Source organism: Nanorana parkeri, unplaced genomic scaffold, assembly GCF_000935625.1.
Source record: "Nanorana parkeri isolate BGI_ZX_2015 unplaced genomic scaffold, ASM93562v1 scaffold19, whole genome shotgun sequence".
Taxonomy (NCBI): domain Eukaryota; kingdom Metazoa; phylum Chordata; class Amphibia; order Anura; family Dicroglossidae; genus Nanorana; species Nanorana parkeri.
Genome location: NW_017306287.1, coordinates 664,336 through 682,035, shown reverse-complemented (window position 1 = coordinate 682,035; position 17,700 = coordinate 664,336). Strand labels below are relative to the sequence as shown.

The 17,700-nt window shown below is 44.6% G+C and overlaps 1 protein-coding gene across 1 annotated transcript in view; it reads left to right on the top strand.

The window, feature by feature from the left end:
• CASKIN1 (CASK interacting protein 1) overlaps positions 1 to 17,700 on the top strand; it is a 180,707-nt gene that overhangs the window by 140,588 nt on the left and 22,419 nt on the right. The window contains exons 8-12 of the mRNA XM_018561905.1: positions 2,272 to 2,380; positions 3,029 to 3,123; positions 5,768 to 5,885; positions 11,678 to 11,776; positions 16,863 to 16,978. Of these exons, the coding sequence (XP_018417407.1) occupies positions 2,272 to 2,380; positions 3,029 to 3,123; positions 5,768 to 5,885; positions 11,678 to 11,776; positions 16,863 to 16,978 (537 nt within the window). The remainder of the gene's footprint in view (positions 1 to 2,271; positions 2,381 to 3,028; positions 3,124 to 5,767; positions 5,886 to 11,677; positions 11,777 to 16,862; positions 16,979 to 17,700) is intronic.

Genomic DNA, 17,700 nt, shown 5'->3' with positions numbered 1-17,700 from the left:
AAACTTTCTTTCTTAGTTTTGTATAGAGAAGGGAAGGCTTAAAACTTCTGTCAGTTTTTTTTTTGCTATTTTTTTCACTTCCTGTCAACAGGAAGTAAGAGGAAATCTCTGCAAAGCGAGGGATTTCCTCTCATAGACAGTTGTCACTACAACCAGAGTGCCCATTGGGAAATGTTTCCTCTAATACTATTCTGGTGATAAGTCAAAATTTTGGACTTTTCCTCATTTTCGGTGCAGGCGACAGTGGTCCCCAAGATCCTAATGGGGACACAACAACCAAGTCACAGGGGTTGGTAACCTTTCCGCACTGTATCCAAGACTACAAAAACATAGCTTTAGATACACTTTAAAATAAAGACTCAGCTTTCACTAGTGTTGTCCCCCCATGAAAATTAATGGGCTGCCAGTGCACCCGCACATACTGGAAATTGCACATGACCTTCTAACGTGTGCTTCAAAGTAGGTGCATTGCCTTAGTGCATTGGGGTGCCATTCGCAATGAATAATGCCACAACGCGGTGCATGCATTACCGCGCATTACCGCAACATGGAAATCTGAATCCAGCCTGAGTCATTCCAGGTCTAGTTTTTTTCTACACTTTTGGGACATTTACATTTTTGAAATGTGGTGAAGATAATGAAAATAAAAAATAATGTATCCAGTCTGTGAATGCCTCGGAGGATTGGTTCCTGTAGAGCAAGAATTTTTTTTTTTGATGTAATGGCCTCTTGAGATTTGCAGTCCCTCGGTGCCACCCGGCCGTTCACAACATTAAAGAAAGACCCCGAGGGACGGTGCGGGGTAGGACATAGTGCTATCGGCCTCGGAGTCCCTGTGGTTTTCCTCTGTTCTCAGTGTAACCCTCCAAGTGCCTCACACTCTCCCGTTATATCTCTCTGTGAGAAGAAATACAGAGCTGCCTTCCTAACAGAACCTGTTCACACATCTTCACTTCTTCATAAGTAGCAGTAAGAAATAATTTATTGCTTTATCCTCCCGTGGCCAACTGTGCATACAAAACGGATGGCTTATAGCACACACACATTGCCTCAATCTTGAGCTGTTTATCTCGCCTGCATATACAGTAGCTGCTTCCTGATTTCTTTTCTCGTCAGTGTAGGATCAGGAAACCATGATTTCTTGGCCTTTGCAAATGGAGGAATTCATTTGTGTAACCTTGACTATCTATATTCCTAGGTATTGTCTCCCTTATACCTTTTATGTTCACCTGTGTCTGGTGTTTACCTTGTACGTAAGCCCAAATACATAAATGTAATATATTACTGCCTTTAAATGTGGTGACTGCATTGTTTTTTCCCCCTTTATTCTCACCTGGTTATCCAGGACACTTCCTGTCCTGGGGTGACAACACTCACTCATTCTACTGGAGGGGCAGCGTTGTCACTCTAGAATACTTATTGCTCTATTGTCCATTGAGGGATACAGCTCTGAGGAATTCTGAGGCGTAGGGTTATGTTGCTGCCATTAGAGGCACTTTAATGCTTCTTGTCTCAGAAGCACATACCGTAGTTCCCTTTCCTCGGGTACTGCCAGGAAAGAAAGACAGCCTTGTGTTAGCTCCAAGTCACTCCGGTCAGAGCTTGCACAGGGTTAAAGGAGAACTATGAGGTTTGTGCTTTTCACTCATCCTCATAGTTCTAGCCGACCTGTGACAATGAGACTGTCACAGGTCGGCTCAGTAGATCGGGAGGTGAGCAATCACATTCCGGCGTTCGCTCACCTCTCGATCCTGTCACGGCTCTCTGCAGTGACAGGGGAGGGGCTGGATTTCCTCCTTCCCGCTCCGATCCGCCAGCGCTGACTGGCGGAACGGACGGGGGAGGGGGCGGGTACAGCTGGCTCTGCCTCTAGATAGGCAGAGCCAGCTGTCAGTCACGCAGCTGGGCGGATCCCGGCACAATTGTCGGGATCCACTTCAGCTGCGGCGTCTCAGTATATACTGCGGCGTCTCAGTGAGCCTAGGGTGACGGGAGGATGATAGTTTGTGTCATCCCCATAGTTCTCCTGTAAAGACTCTGCCCACCCCCATGTGACAGCACTGGGCCAATCACCAACAACCAGCCCTGTCACATGGATTGGCTCACATGCTCCTCCATACCTGGAAGTACCGGGCATTTCTTTTGCTTCTGGCAGTGGAGCGGAGGAAAGACGAGCATTTGCTGCTGGGGAGAAGGTCATTAAAGAATAAATGTCTTTCCTGTGCTATTCCTTGTCATACCCACTTCCTGTTGTGTGATATTTTTTTTCAGAGCGGGATCAATGCTCATGTAAGAAACACCTACAACCAATCCGCGCTGGACATAGTGAATCAGTTTACAGGAACCCAGGCCAGCAAGGAGATCAAACACATGCTACGAGGTGAGGAATATATCATAGGGCTCTTCTCACTGGTTGCTGTGCAGCCTTGTTTATAAGTTACATTAAATAAGCACAGTTTGGGTTCTCATTAAGGCTTTTCACTGGAGAAGTTGTGAGTTGCAGGAACTGTTATTCCCAATAGAACCTAATATGTAATCTCTGGTCAAGCAGAAAGTTATGTCACCAACTCCCCCGATCTCAGGGAATCATTCATCTAGAAAATGTGATTGGATGTTTTGGATTCTCTCAGCTGAGATCTCGTTATATGGTATTGGGCAGCACCGTGGCTTAGTGGTTAGCACTTCCGCCTTGCTGCACTGGAGGTCCATGGTCCTAGTCCTAGTCAGGACACTATCTGCATGGAGTTTGCATGTTCTCCCTGTGCCTGTGTGGGTTTCCTCTGGGTAATCCAGCTTTCTCCCACACTCCAAAGACATGCGAAGGTTAGCTGGCGCCAGTCTAAATTGGCCCTATATGTGTGTGAGATAGGGACCTTAGATTGTAAGCTCCTCGAGGGCAGGAACTGATGTGAATGTGCAGCGCTGTGTACATTATTGGCTCTATAAATATATTTGTAATAATAAATAAATAAATAACTTTTTCATAGGAAGAGAATCCTCAAATCTTCCTCTTCTCTTTCTTTCCCAGAAGCTTCGGCAGCTCTGCAGGTCAGGGCACTGAAGGATTACTGCAATAATTATGATCTGACCAGTCTTAACATAAAAATGGGAGATGTGATCACGGTGAGTTCATGTTCAGGGAGCAGCCAAGTGAATGAAAATGTCAAATGTGATGACGTTTATGAACTTTTCTGAAAGACGTAGCTGTGCACAGGGTGACATATTATACTTCTATACCTCTGTGGGTGATATGCAGTCTGTCTTTTCTCTTTCTTGTGTCATCACATCAATTCTTCTCCCATTCGATTTGTCTCCAGAAACAAGTGAAAGTTCATCCTTGAGTGCAGTATTCATGGATCCATGGTGCATTTATCTATTAATATAGATCATTTAATAAACAGATTTATGATAACGGGGCCATGGAAATGGCTGTCATTAGAGGACCTGCTACAACTTACTATGTAGGGGTGCACTTTAAGGGGTTGTCCTTCAGTAGGAGAATCTGGGGCTGTTTGCTTCTACATGGCCTTGCTGTCCAGGCAAATCACATGTCTTAGCTTACTTAAAATGGACCAAGCAGACATATTTGTCATGTTAGGTGCATGAACACTTAGTAAATTGTTAGGTAACCCCTCCAACAATGTATTACTTGTAACAGAGATGACAGTACTCCACCCGACAATGCCTTGATCTGCTTTTCTCTCCTTCGGATGGAGCCATCTTTGTTCAGGTATCTTCCAGGGTCAGCCTCTACTTCCTGGACTGAGATGACACAATTATGTAAATCAAGGTGTCAGTATAGTTTGTGGTTGTGTTTACAAATTTATGACACAGATGAGCCCCTGCTGCAGCCTCTCACCTTGTGCTACAAAGTTCAGCTGGCCATACACTGTTCTAGTTTTTTGTTTTTTTGTTCAACCAGCGGGTGACAGAAATAGAACAGATTCCTCCATCTAGCATTGACTGTTTCCTTTGTATTCTGGCAGTGGCCGCCGGCTGCTGTCGGAAACCACGACCCCAAAACTCTTTTTGTTCAGAGATTTTCCGAACAGCTCCCTTTTTTCAGCTGATCGAGGGATGCCGGCCGAAACCCACCCACCCACATAGCGTATGACCAGCTTTACAATGTTGCAGCCTGCAGCAGACTGATGACATCATTAAGCTTAGGCAAAGTCACTTGTCTGGGACTCCAGTGCAAATGTTGAATGATAAATCTACAGATTGAAAAATGATTGTTTCCATTAGAGATGCACCGATACTGATATTCACCCAAATGCTCCGATACTCACCTCTGATACCGGAACTTCCTGTCAGAGGGAGATCTCCCTCTGACCAGCAGTGCCGAGGGAGCATGGAGCTGGCTTGCGTTCCAGTCAGGCAGCCGGGTGGTGGGTTATGACCCGGCTTCCTGATTGGTTAGAAATCCAGGCTGCCTAGCAACAAGTGAAGCAGGCTTCCTAGCCAATCAGGATACCTGGAGATGGGTCATGACGTGTCGCCTGGCTTCCTTGATGTTAGGCAGCCTGGCTTCCTAACCAATCAGAATGCCGGGCAGCATGTCATGATTCGCCTCCCGGCTTCCTTATTGGTCAGGAAGCCACACTGCCTAGCAACAAGTGAAGCCGGTTTCCTAGCCAATCAGGAAGCTGGGAGGTAGGGCATGACGTGCCACCTGGCTTCCTGATTGGCTAGGAAGCCAGGTTCACTTGATGCTAGGCAGCCTGGCTTCCTAACCAATCAGGAAGCCAGATGGCACCTCATGACCTGCCGCCCGGCTTCCTGATTGGTCAGGAAGCCAGGCAGCGTCTGCAAGTGAAGCCAGTGTTCTATCGCTAGAACAACCGGCTTCACAGGCAATCAGGAAGCCGGGCGACAGGTCGTGATCTGGCGCCGGACTTCCTAAATATCGGGGCACAAGGCACCGGTATTGGTACTCAGTATCGGCGAGTACCGGAAAAAAATATCGGTACTCGATACCGCAAAAACGGTATTGGTGCATCCCCAGTTTCCATATACTGTGCCATCAGCACTTATTTCATGCTAATTTGTAAAGTTACTGAAAGGGATGCTTCAAGCTTCATGCTGTTTAATGTGTTCCATTAACAATGACCAGCTTAGAACTACTTGTAAGAAACTTCTGTTCAAGTGGAGCTTTTTATGTCTACTGAATCCTATGTACCACCTTTTATCATGATAACGTTTATCTCCAGTTAGGAAGAAATAAATATCCTTGCAGTGATGCTACCCTCGCACTGCGAAGGTTAACCGCTCATTTTTCTCTAGGGGACCTTTTATTATGGACATTTACTTACCTGCTCCCCACTGGTTTGAAGACCAGCACCCGTAGCATCCACACCCCTGCACTCCAGTGGCTGTGACATTGTCACGTCCCATAGCCCTGCATTATACGTCAGGATGCCGCTGTATAGTACATGAGCTGGAATGTAGGGATGAGAAGTGACCACTGACCCCCGGGGGGAGCGGGTATCCGATAAGTAGAACTCTTCTTTAACATACCCAGTATTCTGACCCATAGGGTGGCGGTGGTGGGTTTTTTGGGGGAAGCGGGTATCAGATAAGTAAAACTCTTCTTTAACATCCCCCTAGACTTCAGTGAGCAGTTAACCCTGGCAGGTTTGTTTTATCTGGAAATAGGCTTTAATTGTGTAAAAAACCCCAAACCATCGAAGCAGAAGTGAATTATGATGGAGTTGAAAGTGTCTCTAAATCTGGCCTGTGCCACCTCTCTTTCTCCCCCTGCTGACAGGTTTTGGAGCAGCATCCTGACGGCCGGTGGAAAGGTTGCATCCATGACAACCGGACGGGCAATGACAGAGTGGGCTACTTTCCATCCAGTCTTGTTGAGGCCATCACCAAGCGAACAGGCAAAGCCTCTCCTTTTTCTTTAAAGGATTTATACCATGCCATTGTGCTCATCGGTGCGCTGTTCTGGCCCAGGGGTTTAGAGACGAAGCTTTATCTTGTATGAATCAGTTAGTGGCACCCAGCGCTCGAGTGTTACACATTCTTCTGGTTTTGCTTTATTTGATCACTACACCCCCCGATAGCATGCGTTTACATACCGCCGCTCTATGTGAACAGTTAGTCCTGCTCATTCCTGTTTTCCATGCCAGCATAAGATCTGTTTGAATATATCTGCTGGTGTCATGGGATTCCATCCAAAGCCCTGTCTCCGTTCTATTAAACATTTGCCCGTGACTGGATGTGTCCAGATTGGAGAATTGCTCTCCAGTTTGGGAAGAATGTTAGAGCGGAATTGGGCAAATCCCAAATTCTGGACATAACATATCTCAGTGTTTTTTATTTTTTAAATCACCCGGTATCATTGTTTTTCTCAGCGTCAGTGGAGCACATATCCCCTAAACTCCACGCAAACAGTTATGTGGCAGATACCGGAGAGGTAAAAAGATCTACACGCAATTGTTAAAGTCTCATAGGGGCTTTGACATGTTAATATAATTTCAGCAGTCGGTTTCAATCTGCAGCTTTCTTCGGAATAATACCTTGTGATCCTGCCATGAAGGTCCTTGTTTAGGCACTTCCTGTTATGGAGTGACAACTGTCTCCCAGTCACCGAGTCTTTGATGGAGACTATAAGCAACTATGCTGACACATTTTGCAGGTATGGTCCCCCGTTGTCAATATCCAGAGCAATGATGTGCAGCTGAAGCTGGAGCAAGTGCATGTAGACAGGAAGTGGCTGAAAGAGGCTCCAGGAGATCACGCAGAAGCTAAAACAGCATTTTGTGGCAAAATAATGACAATTGTTTATGATACACAGTGCGGTAGGAGACTACATGTATGTACCTATGATATACAGGTAACACAAACAATTGCTTTGTTGTTGTTTTCCATATAAATATTGTTTTTTTTTCATCCATTGTTGCTTTTTGGTGCTGCTGGTCTTCTCCCAGCCACTTCCTGTCTACATGTTCTGACTCCAGAGCCAACTGCTCATCATTGCTCAGGACCGGCTTTCTGATAGTGACAACAGTCGACCGAGCCTGGCAGTGTGCACGGATGCTTGCAGGCACAATCAGGAACATGTGTGGCAGGTTGACAGTGCAGGAGCACAATTGGGAAGTTGTCACCCCATATCAGGAAGTGCCCAAACAAAGGCCTTCATGGCAAAGTCATCAGGTATCCTGTAGCCTCTTGCCACTGACCCTTTGAAAGTAACTTAACAATGGGAGGTGGGGATTGGCTTCTGATCATGTGATCGCAGTGACAGCCAATCATAGCAATCACGTGATCAGGAGCCTGTCCTCGGGTCCCGAAATTAAAGAGTGACCGGTGAGAGCAGAAGTAGGAATTATAGCAAACAGGTTTTGCTGCTGGAGCCCCCGAGAGTTAGAGGAAGTTAAGGGATGACCAATCAGACTTCATTGTTTTGGCGACCTTAATCTGATAGAAATGAAAATGGTCCACTACCTATAAGAAATGGTCTGTTTGGTTCCTATAGGTATCTGACCTTTGCCCTTGCCAATAAAAGAAGTCCAATAGAGATCACCGATGCCGATCACATAAATACATGAACCCCATACCCAGGCATAGGAATAGCCTCTTCATTTATCTCAGTCAGTGTTTATGTTGATTTTGTTTATTGTATATATATTTTTTTCCATCACCTTATTTCTGTTGGTGTTTTATTTGCTTGTGTTCTGCTCCATTTTATGATTGCCGTATTTTTGTTGCTTTATTTATTTGCTTGCATTCTGCTCTGTTTTGTTACTGTCAGGTTTTGTTTGATCTTTTCTGTTGCCGTTTTGCCTGTAGGTTCCTGGGGCTCCTGTCACATTGGGACCCCCAGGCCACAGCTGATGTTGCACAGGGCGACAGTGCCAAATGGTGGCACGCACCACTCCTTCCATTGCCTAATGCCACCTCCACATTCCCATCAGATTCTTTTCAGTTCGTTTGGTTACCAGAGAACCTGCAGCCCCACAGGGGAACGGCTGTGTCCTCCAGGTAGTCACTTCATCTCTTGTTTTTGCAGTTAAAGTGTATCTAAAGCCTTCCAGCGTTCTGGGGACAGATGTCGAAGAAGAGATGTCCCCTCACTCTGTAGAGATTGACTCTCACTCTCCGTTGTGTCTCCAGGACAGGAAGTAAAGGGAAATCTCCCCCATTCCATCCACTATTCCAAAAAAGAAAATAAAGTTTTGGCTTTAGATATATTTTAAGTTTTCATCTTACTTGCATGTTCTTTTTTTGCCTTTCTTTGTTTACTTATGTAACCACAACCATTATTGTTGCCTGTAGGCTGTTATATACCATTGTCTGTGTTGGTTACTACTGCCTCCTGTAGACTACTCTGTAGTCAGTGTCTGTAGTGCCTCTCATTCATCCAGGTCATGGTATAGCTAGTAGCACTCTGTCACATTCAGCTTAAAGAAATCGAGTTTATTATGACTAACAACCACGAGTTGGACTGCAGTCATTCTACATCAGAGGTAGGCAACTCCGGCGCTCCAGCTGTTGTGGAACTACACGTCCCATGAGGCATTGCACATCCCTGACAGCCACAGGCATGACTCCTAGAGGCAGAATCATACTGGAATGTATAGTTTCACCACAGCTGGAGTGCCAAGGTTGCCTATCCCTGGTCTACATTTTGTTGGTGTACACAACTAAGACTGATCAATCGATGAACTGGTTGTTTTGATATTCCTGTACAACCAATAAGTATGGACATAGGTGTGTGCAGGCTATTGCATTAGGGTGTGCACACAAAATTAAAAACACACACGTGTCTGTGTGTGTGTGTATATATATATATATGTATATATATATACAGACCTGAGGCATCCTAGATTCCCATTTCTTCAGCTGTCCCATACCTCTTCCAGCAGGGGTGCAGTAATGAAGCAGGGAGCCTGGCAGGTGGTCATGTGACCACCCGCTTAGCTACCCGATTGGATGGGAAGCAGCAACCACGCTACCCCGCAGCTTCCCAAACACTGTTATGTGAAGAATGTAAGTGGCAAGTTCTGCTGAGCTGAGCCGGTCACAGAGATCTTTGTGATCTCTCCACCGGCCCAGTGACTGAAAACATGGCACCCGCTGTTGCGATTTCGGTGTTGTGCTCGGGGTGATTAGGGTGTGTCTAGGCACACCCGGCACACCCTGTGCGCATGCCTATGAGTATGAATGTTTTCCACTAGTATGTTGAACTCTTGCATATAATATAACAGCACTGAGCCAAGAATGATATCAGTTGAATTTATTGGATATATGTTTTATAGAATGATCCCTCAGGAGATCAGTCCCCAGAATCTTTTCAATGGACCGCCACCCACACAAAGTCTTTTTGTGTCATTTATTGTCAAACAGACTAATTCAGGAAACACATAAAAATGTTTTCCAAGCACTACATGTTTCCAGTCCACATTTGCAATTAAAAAACAATCCGATCTCCGCAGGCAAACTTACCAGCAATGTTGTTTTTCCAAAGACTATTTTCATCATCCATTTAACTAAATGAGTACATAGGTAGCAATAGATGTCGTCTCTTCCTGTAGACGGGTTTATACCATTGCTCTATATGGGTTACTGCTGATCTCTGCCTCCTGTAAACAGGTCTAGACAATAAGCCTGTATTAGTAACTATTGCTGCCAGGAGACTGGCATGCATTAATTCCTGCCATCCTCTATAGATCGGTCTGCAATATCGATTATTACTTACTCCTGCAGACTAATATATACCATTGGTCTGTATCAGTTGCTATTACCTCCTGCAGATGGATGGGTATCAATCATTGGTCTCTATCATTTACTATCTCTGTAGACTAATAGATATTATTGGTCTGTATCTGTTGCTGTTTCCTCCTGTAGACTGATACACATCATTGGTCAGTATCAGTCTCTCTTGCTTCCTGTAGACTGATGTATATCATTAGTCTGTATCACTTGCTATTTCCTCCTGTAGACTAATATATATCATTGGTCTGTACCAGTTGCTATTGCCTCCTATAGACTGGTCTATCTCATTGGTCTGTATCAGATGCTATTGCCTCCAGTAGACTGATATACACTATATTGCCAAACGTATTGGGACGCCTGCCTTTACACGCACATGAACTTTAATGGCATCCCAGTCTTAGTCCGTAGGGTTCAGTATTGAGTAGGCCCACTTTTTAACTGAATGATTTGGAGGGGTGTCCCAATACTTTTGGCAATATAGTGTATAACATTTTTGTGTATCAGATGCTATTGCCTCCTGTAGACTGGTATATATCATTGGTGTGTATCAGTCGCTATTTCTTCCTGTAGACTGGTCTGTACCCCTTGCCTCCACTAGTTACTGTTCTCTTCACTTGCAGGATGGACTGTACCCTTATACTGTATTAGTGATTGTTCACTTTTCTTTGGTAATGTAGTATTCAATTAGTCTATATTATTGACTATTATCTTTCCTTGTAACATGGTTTATTCCACTGCCGTTATTAGTGATTTATCTCTTCATTTGTATAAAGGACTGAGCCATTAATCCATGTTAGTGATTGATAAATTGTGCAATGCTTCTGTATTTTAGCCAGTAGAGTGAAATGTTTATCGGCCTGTAATGATTTTTGCACTCAAAGTAGATTTTTACATTCCGTATTTTCTTATTATCTCAATGAATTTAGTTATTTAGTCTGATTTGTCTAATCCTAACCTATAAATAGAAATCGGGCCATAGCAATAACATTTAAAGTAAACCTGTGGCCAGGCAATGGACATTCAAGCATCACTGACATCTGTAGCTGCAGCCACTCTGGAGCAATTCATCCTCAACATTTACAGCAGAAGCACTGACACGATTTAACCGCTTCTTTCAGCAGTTTAGCTCAACCTGTTTCCCCTTTTTAGCAGTGACACAGCAGCGTTCTAATTTCTAGTGTATACGTAGAGCAGGAGCTGTGGAAGGGGGGGGGCAGGGGTACCTGAGCAGCTGAGTAACTGCTGGGAGCAGTGTGAGTTAATCTGCTGAGAGAATGGCTAACATTGACTTCAGTGCTACTGCTATGAATGTTAAGGATGAATTTATCCACAATGCCTGCAGCTACAAAGGGGCTTGTTTTAAAGTTCACAATTTGGTTGTTAAAGCAGCCCAGTTCCCGAACTAAAATACACATTAAAAGCTGTGCTTGTTAGGCAGAAATCATGCACTTTATTCTGCTGCTGCCCATGTTGCCAAGTTCTGCTTCACTATGGAGCATCTTCTGGTTGAAACATCTTCTAAAACCAACACTTCTGGGAGTGTCTGTCGCTTGTGTCCCCTGCAGTGCTCAATAGTTCCTCCTGCTGATCTCCATATCACTACTGTGACCTGTAGTGGCGTGGAGGTTGGCAGGAGGGGCCACTGAGTGCTTTAAGAATATGTTAAATCATAATACTCAAATGTCCATGGCTTGACCACAGGTTCATTGTAAGCCACTGGAAACTCTGTTAGCACAGAACTGTAACGTCTCATTGGCCATGACCATGGACAGGGCGCTACCTAAACCAATGGGATGCCCAGACACATTTTTAGTGCTTAGTGATTTAATAGGCTGAATATTGGTTTTGACGGCTCGTGTTAAAGAGACAACTCAAAGAATGTCTTAAACGCTTTGCAGACCTGGTAATATCTGCAAACTTATGTCGTGTTTTTTTCTTTCCCATGTTTTTGAAGGCTCTCGGGGATCAGATTCTAGTCCATCTCACATGTCTCCGGGATCTACTTCTGTGGTCCCTACTGAGGAAATTTGGGTATTGAGGAAACCGTTTGCAGGTACTATATATGACACAAATTGTTCTCATTCAGAACGTTTCCCAGAAAGTATATGTTTAGTATTGCCAGTTCTGTTTCCTGGGGAATATACCCTCTTCCAAGGGCTGCCGATGCTTTGTTATTACAACATCTTTTCCAGCCCAATTCTCTACTGTCAGGCAATGTATGAAGCTCAGAACAGCTTTAGGACATCTATCTAATCTGCAGCGCGAATGCTGTTATTGTGGGTCTCTAGCCCAAACTAACATTTTGCATACCTTGCAGGTAGATTGATTAACTGTTAGACATCCATGAAGTAATTCTCACACCAGAACAAAGAAAACAAATGTGTTGCATTTTCACCCAATTAAACCCTCAATGTTTCAGGGGCTACACATGACCCGTTCACCATGGCATGTGTGAGTGACCAATCAGCAGGCCCAGACACTGTCATGTGGGGCTGTGCTATTATGTCATTCCCCTGTCTAAGCACTGCAACCAGTCCACACCGGAGCTCAGACGGGCAAGGAGGCATGGAATTGTCCCGAATAGGCAAAGTGACAGCATCTCTTTTGTGTAATGACAACAATTGAAGAAGAGCTCTCTGAAATATGCTTTAGGCCCAGGCTGTGAATGTAGTTTTGGAATTATTTTTGTATAGTATGAAATCTTTTTCAGTTGAAAAACACTCGCTATCTATTTCTACAAGTACATGACGGGCGCTTCTTCGTGCATTTTCCAAAGGCCATGTGGATAAATAAAAGCCTTTGGAAAATGCAGGCAGCAGCGCCCGTCATTTATTTGTAGAAATCAGCGTGGATTGGTTTTAATCTTCTCCGGGGCTTACATCAGCCACAAATACCAACTGTGGTAACTTGGTAATCCTTATAAAACAGGATCGAGTGGCTACACCCCATGTTGCAATGTGGCTTCTTACACTGTGTGAAAAAATAACTTATTACCCACTTCTAGATTTCTCCATTTCTCCTGCCAAGTCATGCCTTCCTTCTGGTAATTTTCTGTAATCACTTGAAATCACTGTTAACCGCTTCACCACCAATCCAGGCTGCTACAGCTACGGTCTGCTACAGCGCCTAAGAAGCAGGTTAATGGGTAGTTGCTCTTGTTAAACATTGTGGATCTTGTTCACTGCCAGCAACTACCTGTCCACATCTTCAGCTCGTCTACCCCATGAATGAATCATCCTCACTTTGCATCACTGTGCATCTTTCCATAAAATCTCCACTTTATGCTTGATGCATTGTACACTTGATATCTAGTTTACAGGTTGCAGACTCTGCATTCCCGGGGTGTTCCAACACTATACTTTAAAAACGTGACAAGGAGGAGCCAATAGATGATAGGAAGCTTCAAAAATCAGGACACTGAAATAATCATTTTTATCAGTAGTATTGGTTACCTGTGTTGTGCCATGTTGCTTTCACAGGCTTCTGAAGTGTCTGTGCACAGAAAGAAATGTTAACATTCTGCTTTGTGCCAAGGTAGACCCTGAGCACAGGAAACAAGATGGGGGAGAAAATCTATAGATTGATATTTTTTTTTAATGCCTTCTTTGCAATGCTAACTGTGGCAGAAAATGAGAGTTGGCTTTAGGGTAGGTTTATGTTGTCAGTCTGAGGTTGCCTAGGTCCTAACTGCATCTGGTTACACAATGGGACCGGGAGTCTCCCAGCAGCTACTTTTAGGTTTCACTGGACTCTGCAAGCAGCATTATTTGTGGTGTACATTTACAAAGCACAGTGCAAAGTATATGAACAGGACACACTCACCACTGAAATGATTTGCAGTGAATATGCAAAACATTTCTTGTCCAAGCTTACACCCCAGGGACTCTGAGGGTTCAGTAAACCCTAAAAGCAAAAGCGGGGTTACTCTGGGTGCAGACAAGTGCTGGGTGGCTGTAGAGCCCCAATGCACAGCTATACTTAAAAACTTTTCAACTATGAAATAGAATTTTGTCCAGGAAATGGGCATGCAAATACTTATTTGTATCCTGAAGTAAATACACTTTAAGAAGTCCTCACTGATCTACAGTATGTAACTGCAGACAGTGAGGAGTAATTCACTCTTAAAGTGTGCAGCAGAAGCTTCTTAATTTTACTTTCTCTTTATAGCTCTCCTCTCTTCTGGCAGCAGCGAGTTGGCAGCCTTTTAATATCTAATGTAAACACAGAGCAGAGTGCTGAGGCAAGGAATCCAGATGTCAATGAGTTAAAGGAGAACTATGAGGTGAGTGATGTCCACTCACCCTCATAGTTAGAGCCGACCTGTGGCAAAGAAACTGTCACAGGTCGGCTCTATAGATTGGGAAGTGAGCGAACATATACCGCCACTCCCTCACCTTCCAATCATCTCCCTGCAAAAAGCGATGACTGTCAGTCATCGCTCCCAGCAGGGATTCCACCCTCCCATACAGCGCTGAGTGGCGAAACGGGAGGGGGCGGGCACAGCTGGCACTGCCTCTAGATAGGCAGGGCCCGCTGTCACTCAGCCAGCTGGGTGGATCCGTCCAGGCTGCGGCACTCTCAGTATATCGCGGGCAATAGCCCTCGATATACTGATCTGTAGGGTCACGGGAGAACATATACTAACCTCCTCCCGTGACCCAAAGAGCACACTTACCCCATAGTTTTCTTTTAAGTGCTTCTGCATGGAACTATGAGGATAAATTGCTCCATAGTGCCTGCACCTACAGAAGTCAGTGATTTTTTTATAGCTGATTAACTGCTTGTTAAGAGTATAACAATATTTGAAATGTCAATAGCTTGGCCACATATTCTTAACAAACAGGGAATTATGCTTATGGATCAGTGGGAACCTCCCCTCTTTGGACCACCACTAGTTAGCTGTCCCAGCAGTGTTGCCGAGTAGCTTCAAAACTCTCACTGTTTTTGTTCATTGTGGTGCAGCCTAGCCTTAAGAATGCCATACAGCAACACTGGAAAAGCAAAAGGCTTCCAAGGCCAAGAAAGTCAAAGAGGGAGCCAACTGCTGGTAATCCGAAGCTTCTTGCAGCTGACACATCTTATTGATGGAGGTTCTGAGAGCGGGCTCTTACCGATTCGTAGTGAGGTCACATGTTAATAGGTTTCCACTTTCTGCCTTAAAATAAAACCTGCTGTAGATGTTGGAAGCAAGCTGAGGGAATATAGAGAGAATTAGTCTATCATCAAAGCTATCATTATTACCCATTTATAGCTGTACTGTGAGGACTGTATCCTTTCAATAGAAGTATTGCTATAAATATGTTGTATCTAAGTGTAGCTAAACATTACCTTGCCTCGAAGTATAATTTTGTCTTCAAGTATTGCAGTGCTGGATACACTGGTAGCTTTGATCTTTGTTCTGGAAAGTATAAATATCCATTACAGTTATAGAGACACAGATTGCAGAAGATCATTCTGTCATTTATAAAAATGCAGCATGTTCAAGAGGAGATTTATAACGGCACAAACATATGCTTTCCAAAAAGGGTTGCTTAGGTTTTACTTTGGGGGGGATGAGAGTTTTGCCTTATCCCTAGACCTATTATTTTGCTAAAAAATGTGCTGTGTCTATATTCAGAGCTCCTATTCCTACTCACAGGAGGGCTAGCGGTTAGTTTTTGCAGTTGCAATTAGAAAACATAGAACCAACTGTAACCCATTGCACTCCTGACCGGAAGTGCCAATAGTAGGGTGGGTGCGTTTAGCGACAGCAGATGCCTCTGCAGATCAAGTAAATCAAATAAAAGACACTCACACTCCAAAATGATGCCCAGTCAATCTCTTTATTGACTGTGGTAGTGTAACATCTCAACGCAATTAGAAAACAGTCTTGCACATGCACATGTAGCTTTTACAAAGCATCCCTCTATACATTTTGTATTTGTAAGGGGCCTTCAGCTATATCTGAAGAACATAGTGACCCAGGCCATCACAGCTTCTTCAAGTAGACCGTTCACCTCTCCTAACATTTCTGTGTCTTGCCATTAGCCAGCCTGTTAGCTGGTGGCATCACCGAAGCACAATAAAGGTGCTTCAGTGATGCTCTGTACACATGCAATAGATTTTAGATTTCCATGGGAGCAGATCTGAGTTCCTGAAGTCAGGTTGGTAAGGGGGCTTTATCCAAAAGTGGGAGAACTTATTTTTCATCATGGGAGATTAGATTAAAGCAGCCAAATGTTTCAAAGACTATGAATGTGGAATATTAATGAGTATGAGCGGCCAGGTGAGGGAAGGCAACGTGGGCTTCTTAGTCAGGACAACTTGTCAAGGGCAGGTGGCACAGGAGCAAGGATGGTGGACAGAGCCAAGGTGAGTGTAGATGAAAAGAAAGCGGCGGTTGGGTCAGGCAGAAGAGATGGAAAAAGTTGAGGTCAGAGCAGATGACAGAGGTGTGCATACGGTAACCATCCAAGGACAGAAGGAGAGGTCCGATTAGGAACCAAGGAAGCATGGTCAGGAACAAGCCAGGGCAAACCAACAAATATTTCACCAAGGGCTAGGTAGCAGAATAGAAGATAACATGCGATCATCCAGGAACTGTTGAGATGAATCTGATATCTTCTGAGGGCAAATACACCCACATGTACTTTAACAGATTGTGCATGTCTTCTTGACCTGGGCATACATATCTGGTGTACTTGAACCTGCACATGTATGGCCAGCATTGGGCCTTTTGTGAGGTCATGCTATCATTGTAAATAGGAAACAGTCTCCTTTAATTGTATTGTAATCATAAGAACTTCCATTCACAAGGAGTTCTTCACTATATGAGGCTATCGTCAGGTCAAGTATTTATTTAAGAAGTAAAAATTTTGTTACAGCTTGGTGGGAGTTAAAACGAATGCCATACCTTTATAGATTTATGTTTATGTGGTGCTGGTGGGAAGTGAACTCATTAGGTCATAGACTGACATCAGTTCAGCCATTGTTTGCTGTACCTAGGCCATATTGTGGGCTCTTCTTAGGCTTAGTGTCTGCTAGGTCTCCAGGTCGCTGGGGTGCTTCAGTGGTGCCCCGGTTCAGTAGATTTAGGACAAGGAATTTTAACCCATTCCCCTGAACTGTTTAATACAAACTTCTTTTTGCTCCCACGCCAGGTGGTGATCGAAGCAGCATGGGCAGTACAGGAAGCGCCGCCAGTGGTCGAAGTTCTGGGAGCGGTCAGAGTGCTAACAGTGCTAATGCTATACCCGCTAGTGCAGAGGGGGTCAAGGTATATAAAGCGGGACACTGTCCTCCTATCTAAATCTTCCATAAGTGGTACCAGTGGATGGACTAAAAAAGGTTTTAGGAATACCTACTAACAGTGGTCCTGGAAATAATGAAGTTAGGATTGTTTAAATGATATTATTTTTAGTTGGAGATTCGGGGAATAGAAAGTTGTTTGTAAAGGTGGAGCTCAGCTTTTGGTCCATAAATCCCATATATAGTTACGTAATTTTAAAAATGTATTTGTAACTCTTGGGTTGCAATACTACCTTAAGCCCTCGTTCACACGGTTAACGGCCGGCCCGTACAGATCCGTGCTGCATGCACGGCCGTATGGGGCAGCTCCCGGGAAGGACAGGTGCTGCGTGTGATTTGTAGGCAGCAGCCTGTCCTTCTCTATGGGAGTATGCGGCCGTATGCCGCCCTACGCTCACCCGACCTGCACGTCTGTACGGGTGCCCGCAGGGCCGGATTTCCCACAAGGCCAACTAAGGCCCGGCTTTGGGGCAGCAGGGAGTAGAGTGGTGTGGAATTCCTATCTCCCGAAGCCTGGGACATGCAGTGCCGGGCGGGTAGTTGTTTTCTACATTTAGCCCTGCTTTGGGCAAGAAGAGCTAAATGTACTGCGGAGGAAGCTGCCGCTTGTTTTGTACAAGTGATCTCGGTGATGTCGCCGAGATCACTTGTATGCAGCCTACAGGTCTGCCATTCTCCATGGAGGGGGGG